Source organism: Podarcis gaigeae, assembly GCF_964106915.1.
Source record: "Podarcis gaigeae genome assembly, chromosome: 7".
Lineage (NCBI taxonomy): Eukaryota > Metazoa > Chordata > Lepidosauria > Squamata > Lacertidae > Podarcis > Podarcis gaigeae.
The window spans coordinates 39,117,342-39,130,177 of record NC_139683.1 but is presented as its reverse complement, the minus strand read 5'-3'; the positions used below and the strand labels follow the sequence as shown (position 1 = coordinate 39,130,177).

The 12,836-nt window shown below is 45.9% G+C and overlaps 1 protein-coding gene across 6 annotated transcripts in view; it reads left to right on the top strand.

Annotated features, from left to right (window-relative positions):
• The window catches only part of RGS20 (regulator of G protein signaling 20), a 46,246-nt gene that overhangs the window by 22,029 nt on the left and 11,381 nt on the right, over positions 1–12,836 (top strand). Inside the window, exon 1 of one of the 6 annotated variants that reach the window (XM_083748079.1) lies at positions 512–1,839. The exons of 3 other annotated variants lie outside the window; for them this stretch is intronic. Coding sequence is in view for 1 of the 3 variants with exons in the window: in XM_083748077.1 (XP_083604203.1) it covers positions 2,954–3,058 (105 nt within the window). In the remaining 2 variants the exon portion in view is untranslated. Of the gene's footprint in view, positions 1–511; positions 1,840–2,548; positions 3,059–3,155; positions 3,193–12,836 lie in introns of those variants that run through there. 2 more of the 6 variants (XM_083748077.1, XM_083748078.1) reach the window with 2 other exon arrangements.

The window sequence follows — 12,836 nt, the reverse complement described above, 5'->3', positions numbered from 1 at the left end:
CCTGGTAATTTTTGTTTTGTATTTCTCTCTCTTTCCTTCCCCGCTCTGTCCATGTTTTCACCCAACTCCCTAGATTCTCCAATCCCTCTCTGTCCTCCTTCCCAGTTTCCCTCTCTTGTCCAGGCCACACTTTCAACCTTTAGCCTACCACTCATGCCTTCCATCCCTGCCAGCTGCCCCTTTCTCTAACATCTCACCCTTCCAAACAGGGACTCTGCTCCGGAGGGAAGCGGCAGCTCTGGGTCCGCTCGACGCCTTACTAGGAGGCCTCTTGGCAGAGCTGGCCTTACGCAGCTGCAGCTCCTCGGAGCCCCTGAGATGCTCTAAATGTAAAGAAGCAGCATTCAGGACACACAAGACTTTCTCAAAACAGCACAGTGATGTGAGTACCACTTGCTTGAACAGGATCCCCCTGAGGGAAATAGGAGCAGCTCATCCACATCCCAATCCCCTCTTTTTAAGGAGGTTGTGTGCAACACACTTGTTTCTAAATAGGAAAGCTTACCCGTAAGAACATATGGAAAGAAACACTCTGATTCATTAGCCTTCACCTTTGCTTGTCCTCAAACATATTTGCATTCAGAAGTATACAGCCCCAGAAGCTGAAGGAGCTAATAGCTGGTTTTCGAAAACAGAAAGGCAATGGTGCTCAAGCCTGTCTAGAATTCACTCGCTGACCTCAACTGGCTGCTGGCTGCATGGAGCTGGCTGCAATGATTGACTTTCAGTATCACACATAGTCTCAGAGCATAGGCTGCCTGTACTCACATTGAGATGTGGAAGCAGGTGATTGTGCCTTTGCTCACCGTACATATAACCTTAAATGTGAACTGGGACTATGTATGTACATTTGTTTGAGAGATGTTCACACAATCCATTTGGTATAATTATTGAATAATAAACGAATAAACGGGGTGATCCAGAAGTGGGGCCTGCTTGCATAGACTTAGAATCAAGGTTGCAATTATGGTGTGAGGAAGTGTCAGGAGCCCAACATTTGCTGCAGCACCCCACTGAGGCAATACAGGAGCCAGCCTCAGTGAGCAGCTAAAGCCACTTTGCACATGACTCTTAAGTAAACCAGGTTCTGAGACTGAGCCCAGGCTCTATTATTATTATTATTATTATTATTATTATTATTATTATTATTACTATCTGTTAGTCTTTCTTTTTCTTCTGGCTTACAAAACGACCTACAAACAACAAAACGAACAGGAAAAAAAACCCAAACAGATAGACTGAAACCAAGAAAAGAAAGAAATACAGTATAAGCATCCCGCCCACTTCCAAAAGGCCACACAGATAGTTAAAGGCCAAAGGCCTGGTTATAGAGGAAAGTTTTTGCTTGGCTTTAACCCTTTCCTCTACCACAAAGGGCCTCCCAATTATCCCCGGTGTTTTGTATCAGGGGCTGTGTTCCTCAGAGGAAAGGCATGCTCAGAGGCACTTTTTGGATCGTTGCAACTTCAGAGCACGGAGTGAAAGTGTATGGAGTGGAGCAACAATGACATCATGACACCCGGATTCGAAATATGCTTGTAAATAAGTCCCGGGTCCCAGCAGCTGATTTAGGGAGGTGGGGGTCAGCTTTGAGACCTTCCAGAGCTGGAAGGGCAGCGCGGCTTCTGAGCTAGGCGAGAGACTAGGAAGCGGTGGGGACGAGAAGCTGGTGGCGGCGGCGCTTGTTTTCCTCCTCGGAATCTCGGGTTTCCGAGCCAATCCAAACAGGATGCGAGCTGTCGTGGTCGCCGCGGCTGCCTTGATGAACGCGCTCGCCTCTGCCGGTAACCAGGGAGCCCTGATTCAAGCTCCCGAGAAGCAGGAGGAAGTGACGCCCAGGTTATTTATGCATCGAATCAATTTCAGTTTCGGGGAGAACAGCGCTGCTCTCTCGCCCTCTCCGAGCGCGAGCCAGGAAGCCCTGGAAAGAGAGGCAGGAAAGGCAGTGCCTAGAAGCAGCAACCGACTCCTGGCAGAACTGCATCACCTGATCGCTTCCATGCCAGCCTCTTCGCAAGGCGCTTTTGCTCGCCTCGCCTCCGCAAACAAATCTGGGGCAGGACTTTCCCTTGCAACCGCGCGTTTCCCTTACAGAGGCTCTTAAGGGTTCCGTTTAGCACTTAAGCCTACCTAGCGTGCTGTGGGGAGAGGGGTGGGTAGGTGAGGCTTTTTCTCCAGATCCAATTTATGCCGCGATTTCTTCCACATTGCATTTGATTTCTTCTGCTTAACAGAGAAAAATAAGCCCTCGTGAGGTTTAGTGAAAGAAGTCGTCCCTGCCCGTATCCAAGAGGGTTCTTCCGTCCGTTTAGATCGTCTGATAAAGCGGTCAGGATGTCAGAGGGGAGCGCGTGGCTGTGACAGGCAAAATGAATGCCTCTGTCTTTTCATCTCTCCTGCACAAACACCTTGTTTACCCCTCCATTTCTCCTTCCCTTGGGAGATCCGAAGCAAAGCCGGAGCCTCCCTCTTCGCTACCCGCCTCCCCTCCCTCCCATCTGTTTTCACAATGTGTTTGCTGCAGATGTTTGTGGCTCCAGATGTCCGTTGCCTGGGCTGGCATCCGCGCGGGCACGTGCCCGTGTGTGGTGTTTTCAACAGCCGGGGCGCTTCTCCGGGGGCGGGCAGAGGGGGGAGCCTGCGAGGGAGGCGGGAAAATGACGGCGCGCTGCAGAGAGCGCTTGGCCGAGAGCTGTCCAGGGTGCTGAATCGCGCCAGCGGAGGCGAGCAGGCGCTTGCTCGGCCGAGGACGGTCTCTCTCTGGGGTCCCCGGGCTCCGTTTCCCGGCGCCTCCAGTCCGTGTCTTCCCCTCCACGTCCACCAGAAAGGCGCTGGGGTGGAGGGTAGGCGGCCACCTGGACATTGTGGTGCCTGAGAAGAAAGGAAGTTGGGGACCGAGCCCGGGTGTGGACGCTCCAGCAGCCCGGGCTTCCTAGGCGAAGCAGAGAGACGCATGCGCATGGCGGGCGAGCTGCCTTCCCCGGCTGAAGAGCCCGCTGCGAACGGATGTGAGCAATGCAAAGATTTGCACCCGGCTCCGGAGATCGAAGGGGAAATTGTAAGTACCCGGCAGCCCCTCGGACTCTGCACCTAGACCGGACGGGGAGTTGCTCAGGCTCGCCTGGGCGGGCTCAGCTGCCTCAGGCTCAGCTGCCTGTGTGTGTGTTTCTGGTGCACTGGTAGGAGCCCCCGGTAAGTAAAGCTTGCAGGGGCGACTTCCCTCGCCTACCACTTGGGCTGGTGTGGGCTTCCTGAGCTTTTCAGTCAGGCGCTCTCAGGTGAGTCGCCCAGCCTCATGCCACAGGTGTTTGAGGTTCTTGGGACCTGGAGGCTCTGCCCGGAGGAAGATATCCGTTCTGGGGAGGGAGGGTGCCAGGGTGGAGTAATATTTCCGACGGGGTGTCCGTCCGGGAAGAGAAGCAGGCCAAGTAGAGTGTCTCCGGGGTTGGGGAGGGGGCTTCGTATCGGCATCTCCTCCTGAGGGGTGGGGGGTAGGCTCAGCTGGAAAGCAGCTGCGGGATGGGGAGCATTGCTGGGCATGGCCATTGGCAACAGGTGCTCTGTCATCCTTGGTGCTGAGGAACGGGGAAAGCTGTTTAGGAGTGAGCTCTACCATGAGAAAAGGTAGATGGAGAGGGATCCATATCCCTGGCCAGGTAGAAGGCAGTCTCGATCCCCGCTACGGGAGCTTGGCTGGTGGAGGCTCGGTGACCCCAGGGCGCTTGACTTGGCATTTGCCCCCGACCACCAACCCAAGAGTCCTCCAAACACCAGGTACTCGACTGGATCCTGCCTGGGTCAGCGAGGGGCTCTCCGTCCATCCAGCCCTGCAAGAGAGCCTGTCTCAAGGCTAAAGGAGAAGCCGCCTGTGCGAGAGTCAGGTCTGCGGGCGATCCTCGTGAACGCGCAAATGGTTACGTCCATGTATATTCACATATACTTAACCGGGCGTGAAAGGTTGAGAAAGCGAAGGTCTCTTTTTCCCTTTCCATCCGCCTTTCCTGCACAGCTGGTAGCAGTTCCGCCCTCGCGTGGAAACTGCCTCCTCCCCGGTTCCCGACTTACCTGTCGGCTTCATTCCGGGAAGGCTTTCGGTCTAGATTGGTGCCGAGTCAATTTCATCCTGTTCGGCTTTGCTTTTTCGCTGAAGGGGGAATGGCAGGCTTGTTTTCGCCAGCACATGATCTTAACTGCCCCTTTTCTAAAGTTAAGGAGCAAAAGGACAAGCAGTAAGCGAATCCATAGCCAGATCTTTGCCCGCTTCTTCCGACAAAGTCCCTTGGAACCGAACGCCAGGGGGCGCCGTTTGGAAAGAGGCCGCAGGGACCCCTCCTTGCCTGTTAAAATTAGTTTATATGGAGTATTTTGGACGCAGAAACACACAGCGCAAAAACCCCAAGCTAAGAAGAGTAATGCATATAGACAGGCTCACATACATAAATCACTGGGTGGATTCATAATTGCAGGAATAAGTTCATTTAACTGCACATCCCTATTATCTAGGCTCTTAAATGGTGAAGGGTAGTTTAGCTATTGACATTCTCACCTGACTAGTCATATATTAACACCTTGTTTGCACATGAATCATGGCCATGGGGGGGGTATCTGCCTAAGCCTTTAAGGTATACATCTAAAATGTAAAGCATAGGTTTGTAAATGTTATGCATCATACAAATACATTCATCATGGAACCAAGACTGGCTGCAGATCTCTGTCAAACTTGGGGTTGGCATGATCCTCAGTTGAGAACATTGACCTTAGTGGGACTAACATATATTCAGCTAGCTCTGGATCATGCCTACAGTGTCAAAACCCATTCATTAGTTTCCGTATTAGTAGATAATATCCGAAGTATGCAACACAGCATAAGCCAGAGTGAAATGCAAGCCACTAATCATACAATACAATCTATGGCTGATACTATATATATCACATACATGTGCACATTTATATCCCACATTTTCTCCAAAGAGCTTAAGTTGCTACACACACTTCTCCCCCTTTCCATTGCATCCTCAGAACAACCCTATGAGGAAGGTTAGCCTGAATATAGTGACTGGTCCAAGTGAGTTTTATGGCTGAATGGGCATTTGAACCCTGGTCTCCTGGTCCTAGTCCAACACCAAGTGGCTCTATGTTGTCTGTCTAGTTGTATGAATGCAATAGGCTTGGAAGTCAGAAGTTTTCTGACTATATACTGGTGCATACACAATCTGGGGTTTGGGCACAGCTCAACCAGTTAGCCAGTTATTGCAGTGGAACCTCAACAGTTGAAAAGCTGGTAATATAACATAGCATGTCTTAAAGCTGCTCCATTCTTCTATTCCCACTCCAATACTTTGGAGGTTATGCTGTTTTTTATGATGTAAGTCATGAATTATACAATGTCACGTTGCAGGGAAACTGTCCATTACCCCATAGTGAAAAGAGTACCTAGTGGGTATTTTTAAAAAGTCAATTCTGCAGCTAAATTGTTGATGTTCCAGCAGCTGAACCACAATACAGTATTTCATTCAAATACAATTATGAGCATGAGTTGCACCAAGAATATTACTGGCCCACTAATGATTTTCTTCATTTTGGAGTCTTGTATTAAAAAATAAATTGTAGAATAAACTTGCTCCTAAAGGGCTGTCACTACGCTACACATCATCATAGTTCCAATACAAAAATAGGAATAACAGATAACCTTTTAATAACCTTGAGAGTTAAAATTTCCAAATAGCAGAAAAAAGATGATGAGCCAAATGGTTTTAAAAGTTCTGAACAAGTCTTTTTATGGGGAATCTTACCTACCTAGTAGAAGGCTGGAGGATATTAGAAAGATGCAGGTTTTTTTTATAGTAATTGGAATCGTTTTATATATTACTGCAATATGTGCTACAACCACACATTGAAGTACTATTATACACTCTGTTGGAAATATTCAGACACAAACATTTTCCTAACGTGGATTTTTCTGATATTTATTGAAAGTCCTTTTATGCCACCTCCTGGGGCAAATCCTAACCAAGGCAGATTACAGCAAAATTAACTTCATATGTATAGTAGGCTTCTTTAGCTTCATAATGGCAGCAGGAGTATTATGCTTCCAAATCATTCACAGAAAAATGCACTTGCAATAGATTGCTTCCAGTGTCAGTGCTACTCACGGCAGATCCACTGAAATTAATGGATATAACTCTTAAGGTATACTAATGTCCATGGGTCTGTTCTGATTATAACACAGTGGAAGTAGAACATAGCCATCGTGGTAGAAATGACAAGCAGGTGACCGAAGGGGAGGGGCAAGGCAGCTGAGAGTTGTGCATGGTGTGGGCACAGTGGTGGAGACAATCTGATGCTCCTGATCCTGCACCCACACTGAGCCCCCTCCCCCGCCTTGTCCCAACCTCTCTCAATAAGCGTCAGTGATGCACAGTGTAGGGAAGCTGAGATAGCAATGTCACACCATCTGTTGATGCATCATGATGAGCAGCCATTGATAGCCTTATTCTCCATGAATTTGTCATCATTCGCTCGCTCGCACGCGTGTGCGCACACACACACACACACACACACACTGATTTTAACCAAAGAAATAAACATGCTGAAATCAATAGGCTTAGAACCCAAACAAAGATGGCACTAAGAATATAAGAAGAGCTCTGCCGTATCAGGCCAAAGGTCCATCTAGTCCAGCAGGAATCCTGTTCTCACAAGTCAGAATATCCAGATTGGGGAAATGGTGCAGAAGAAAAGGGTGAACCCATATCTTGGATCCATGACCCGGATCCAAAGAACAATTACTCGGCTGCTGTTGATAACTTCCACCACATGTCTAATGTGGTCCTTGGAATAGCTAAAGTTTGGATTGTGCCGCTGATTTTAATCTAAACTCATTTTAAAACACGGCATTGGAAACACTAGCAGGATAATATTAGTGGAACTGTAGAGGTTGCTTTATTTTGTCATACTGTAACATGCTGTTGAAAACAGATAAACAGAGATTATCTTACCTGGCCATCTTTCTTATTTTCTGTTTTATTATGACAGTAACTGGCACTTTTAGATGTCTCAACTTTGCAAAACACACTTCCTTCAGGCTTTCTTCTGAAGCTCCACTTGGCCAGCTTTGGGGACCCCGCAAAAGCCTTCAAATGATCATTGGGGGAAGTCCATGGGTGGGGAACTGGCAGCTCACGTGCAAGATACAGTCTGTGGGACCTTTGGATCTGACCTAGGGCTTTCTCTCCTTGGCTCTGCCCCATGTGGCATTTAGGCTTAAGCATTGGCACCCTTCATAGCAGCTGGGACAAGAGCACATGTGGAGAGCGTATGTTAAGGTTACCAGATTTTTTTCAATGAATCCGGGGACACTTTTCAACTTCAATGGATTTTGTATGGGGACTGATTTGTAAATCCAGGGACTGTCCCTGGGAAATGGGGACGTCTGGTAACCTTAGCGTATATGGCACTAGCATCCTTTGCATAATAGCCAATCAGGTGTTGATGTCATAACAAATGCCCATCAGCATCTCCTTTGTGTTTAGGGGAGTCATGCCTTGCCATTGGGCAAGCTGGATTGGACACAGGATACCTGGTCCCCCATGCAATTTAGGATTCACCTGTGGACTCATAGCCTAGCATAGCAGTATGAGGATTCGAACAGAAGAGTCCAACTCAAAAGGCAAATGAATATGAATCAATGATTGTGCGCTCCATGATGAGTCACCCTGAGGCAAACCACCATGCTGACCAATACAGTGTCAGTTTCTATTTGATCAGAGTCAGATTTCAGCACTTAATACAATAAAATCTGAGTCATGGCTCATACACTGCCACATGATTTCAGCACCCACTATGAGCTGTCTGATTCCTTGGTGTGAATCACAACATACTACAGTGAAATTGGCTTTGTTGAGGCCATTCATAAGAAAGCCTGGGGAACAGAATGCTCATTGAATTAGACCTTGACAGGAGTCCGTTGAGAACATCGGCTTCAGCAGCTGTCTGCTCAGCTCCATTTTGTTAATTATCAAGTGGCTCATAGAATCACAAACTAAATCTATTCAGCAATATATATATCATACCCACACATGCCCACACCCACCCACTCAAAGTGAGTTTAACTAAAGCAGTACACTCAGATGTAACTATTTTAGTGACTGACAAACTAGCTAATGATTTTTCTGCATTTAGAGTTCCTTAAACACACACACACACACACAGGTGCGTCAAGCTGCTGCCATGTTTAGGTGTGATTCAATCAACTACGAGCAAATTCAGGTTGCACAATTAAACATGATTTGCTGCTCTTGCACAACAAGCCCACTTCCCCTTCAGCACTGGATTTTTTGTGCTGTAAGGAAAGTGATGGAGAAAATACAGTGGGAAGTGTATGATAACACTTGCTTGAAGCAATGCCATTTAACCTCCCTACAAGCAAAAAAATGAATGCTCAATAAATAGCTACGGGTTTGAAGCCTGCACCCCAGACCACTGAGGATAATCTTGGCCAATTTCATCTAACATCCCAGCAAACTTTGTGCAAACAAATCAGCATAAATGCTCAATAAACAGGTCATCTAGAAGTAGCCTATGTACCTAAGGACTTCATTTTAATTTTGCATTCTGACCTTCAAATAGTAAAAATATCAATATATGTATAGTTCCACTAAAGTTAAGAACTTGAAGGTTCAGAGTTAGTATCTACATTAGCCAGTTTTCCAAAGCAGCCTACTTTTGAACACCTAATTGTCCCCATTTAAACCCTCTTCATGCTGTCAGATTGCTGTCAAACAGATCGTGGATAAATCAAATGCAAGCTTGAGCTTATTAGTGAATAGGGCAGTGTACCTCTTGTTGTGACTGTGTGGGTGGGTGTTGCAGTTCTGACTAGCATTGCCTTTGAAATGTAAAGCAATGCTTATAATGCCTGCGGAAGAACAAAGCTTTTCAGAGCTAAAAACATCATACTTGGGCGTAGGCAACCTAGTTTCTGGTATTCTATAACTTTTAAATATGAGGCTTTCATATTTGTACTGAACTGAAGATTTCTCTTCCACCATGAATCACAGTTTCCAACTGCTTAGTCTGTGGTACCCAGTCTTTCACAAAATTCCTTCATAGGGAATAGACTGACCATAGTCATTAATGTTCTGGCAGTCTCCTGACAGCACTGATGTGTGCAAGTACCTTCAAGGATTATTCAGAAGCTACAATTTGCACAGAATACAACAGTGAGGATTTTAGTGGGGACCAGTCATTCAACTCCCACTTTGCCAGATTTGAAAGAACTTCTTGAGCCTCCTGTGCACTTCCAAGCCTAATTCAGAATGCTAATAATACTTATTTTTAAGACCCTATATCAAGGGTGTGAACTTGTGGCTCTCCAGTTGTTCCGGAACTCCAGTTCCCACCATCCCTGCCCATTGGCCTTGCTGGCTGAGGCTGATGGAGTCTGACAATATTGGGAGGTCCACAGCTTCTCCCTCCCTATCTAAATCTCTTGGGACACAGGTACCCTTAAGAAGAAGCATCTTCCATGTCAACCTGCCAGTGGCCTTAGGTTGTCAGACTCTTTTCTGACCACCACAGCTGAGCCTTTCCAGCCGTGGCTCTCTGATTGGGCAACACTTACCAAGGAGGCTTTCCTGTTGCTTTCATTGTAGATGAGGAACCTGTGGCTCTCCGAATGTTGTTGTACTATGACTCTTATTATCCCTGACCATTGCCATGTGAGCTGGAGCTGATGGGAATTGGGGTCCAACAAGAACTGAAGGAAGACATGTTATCCCCACCCCACCCCACCTCACCCCACCCCCATTCTATACCCCAGCAAACACCTTTTTAACATTCACCCAGGCTATTAAAGCTTGTTCTTTTAGCTGCTGCTTTATTAATTATGTGTATTGTTTTAGTTCACTATATTTTTACTTTTAAAAAAAACAACCCCTGCCCTGGGATGAATTTTGATGAAGAGTTGTAAAAAGTAAATGACATACATAGATAAAAATGAATAAATAGTGTTCCTTTGTGCATCATGCAGTCAGCTTCCTTGTATCTGGACAGTAGGAGCAGCTGCAGAAGGGAGCCTCAGTCTTGGTAATTTCATTCACTGGTAATACCAGTGTCTTAACATGGCTCCTGTAATTTATGCTCTGGTCAGCGGCATTGTGTGAGCAGAATGGGAGGCAGGAGGCAAGGCTGCCAAATTTTCACCTTGCACAGGGTGCCACTGAGGACCTTCAAAGTCTGCCTCAACCTTATGGATTCAGAGGAAGCAAATGATGCACACAGATCTTAATCTAGCAAATTCAACATCAAATTGACCAGCAAGGACCCAAGGCAAGTTACAGCAATTTGAAATTTAAAACTAAAAGCAGTTAAAGCATTTTAGAATCACAGGAATAAGGTGGACCCCAAAAACCCACAACTCAGGTATTCTTCGGCATTCACTAAAAGCTGTGCAGTATCATGAAGAAGCCAGACACTCTGTGGGGAGGGAAATGCACAACCTAGGGGCTGCCCCAGAGAATATCGTCTCCCAGGCCACCCCCACTTCCAAATCTCTGAGGGAGGTGGAACTTCCAAGAGTCCCCCCCTCCCCCCTGCTGATCTTAACATCTAGCAGGGTCTGGAGGGAAGGAGGCAGTCTTTCAGATATTTGGGACTTTGAACACTAAGGTGATCACCTTGAATTCGGCCCAGAAACGAAATGGCAGCCAGTGCAGCCAATTAAGCACATCCTTCCTTTTAATTAACAAGTAGTCACAAGTGCTGGCAATTAAATTAGACCAATTTTTCCAGTGTAAGCATCTGCCTTTGTGATTTGCTGATTTGGCTTTAGGGAATAAAAGGAAACATGATGTTTGTGAGTGTAATAAACAAGAGCTTCAGAAACAAAGAAGCGCTCCTAACTTCTCAGCGAGTTAACCATTTGTTAATACACACATTATCATAGGTTCTTCTTCTTTTCAAATGGTCTGACACCTTGATCAAGCAAGGGAGGCAAAGCTCATGAGGTAAAGGGATCTCTGCAAAATTCTGCTTCTAACAGGATGCCTTGCCTGTGGAGAGATTGGCAAGCTGCACAATGTGACCAACCCCAAATCTCTCTGCTGAGCTGTGCTTCTTCTGGCTTTGCTTTTGTTTTCTCCTTCATTTCCACTCATTTGCCCATCTCTGCCAACCTGTATACTTCTGTCTACTTTTCTGTACATTTGCTTGAAGGTAAGTTAGGGAGCAACAGGGGCCCAGAAAGACAATGAGGGATGTGTTCTCATTCAGAGGGGATGCAGGAGTCAATATCCACAAATATATGGATCCAGGACAAGATTTCAGCATCTACCTGAAATGAAGTGTGCAACAGAAAATTGTATCTTTGGCAGGGGTGGGGAATCTGTGGCCCTCCAGACATTGTTGGACTCCAGCTCCTGTGGACAATGGTCAGGGATGATGGGGATTGTAGTACAACATTTGGAAGCCATCCAGAATGGCTGGGGCAACCCAGCCAAATGGGCAGGGTATACATATTGTTTGTTTGTTTGTTTGTTTGTTTGTTTGTTTGTTTATTACACCAGAGGTTCCCCATGCCTGATTTATGGCTAGTTAAATGTGATTATGCTTTGGATATGTGTTCTAGCTTGCCATTTGAAAGTTAGTTTTATTGCATAATACATGGAATATTGAATATAACTCTGTTTGATGTAAGTTGTTTATTTTAAAGTCCTAGGTTTTTTTATGACTTAGCTGCTAGGATATTTGTCAAGCTAAGCAGGGTCCAGTATGGTTTTTGTTGAACTGTATATTTTGTTCTTTCTACAGCTTGTAAACTGCCTTGTGTTTAGCAATATAGAAAAGGAGTATACAAACTAAAAGTGAAATGAAAATGAAATTTCATAAGCAATGGTCTTCTGCTGTGCAGGCTGATCATGAGTTGCAGCTACTGAATTTCCCCTTGCAGTACAGTTATTTAAAGTGTGCCTTTGTCAGATACAGAAAGGAAACCTCAGCCTGAACTACAGCAACAATAGCAAGGAAGGTATGCAATCTTCATTTATTTAGGACACAAAAGAGGCACATGACCTGAACAGTATTTCCCCCTCCATTTCTCCAAAAACCTGTGCTCCCTGAATATGTATGCAAGACCAGTTCCTGCTTAATTTAGGAACAAAAGTAAGCAGGAATAAAGCCACATCGAACAATATACCATCTGCTTTATTATAGCTCTCATTTGCTGCGAGAGCCAAAGTACAATTGAAAATAAAGGCCAGGCCAATCATCTTGTCAGTCTTGAACACACACAGCCCTTTTCAGCTTCAGCCGGCTCTGCGTATGCGCCATTCACAGAATCCTCTCTCGACAAAGGGGCTAACATGGAACAAGGAGAGAACCAACAGAGAAATGTGGGCCTTTGTTTGAGATCAAATTGATTTTCTTCTCTTTCCCTTTTTGACATTTCAGGTTATTTTTTCCACAATTAACACCTGATCGGACAGTGGTCTATAAAAATGCTTTTGCAAGGCGGGCAACAAATCTCTAACAGAATCCTCACTGTTTTCATTTCACAGGACTGTTTGCTAAGCTCGTTTATTTAATCATAGAAGCAGGTTGAGAGTGACAGGCCCAAGGTCTGAACAGAGATTTGAACCTGGGTCTCCCCAGTCCAAGTCCAACTCACTGTCAGCTACACCACAGTGGTTCAATTACACTGATATACTAACTATAGTAAGTGTGCGGGGTCCTGTGTTGCTGTATAAGAATGGACAGGTTTGTTGTTAAGTGCTATTCTCCTCTTTGTTCACTTTCGTGGCATCTTCTGATGTATAGATCACTTCTTATAAGCATATCCA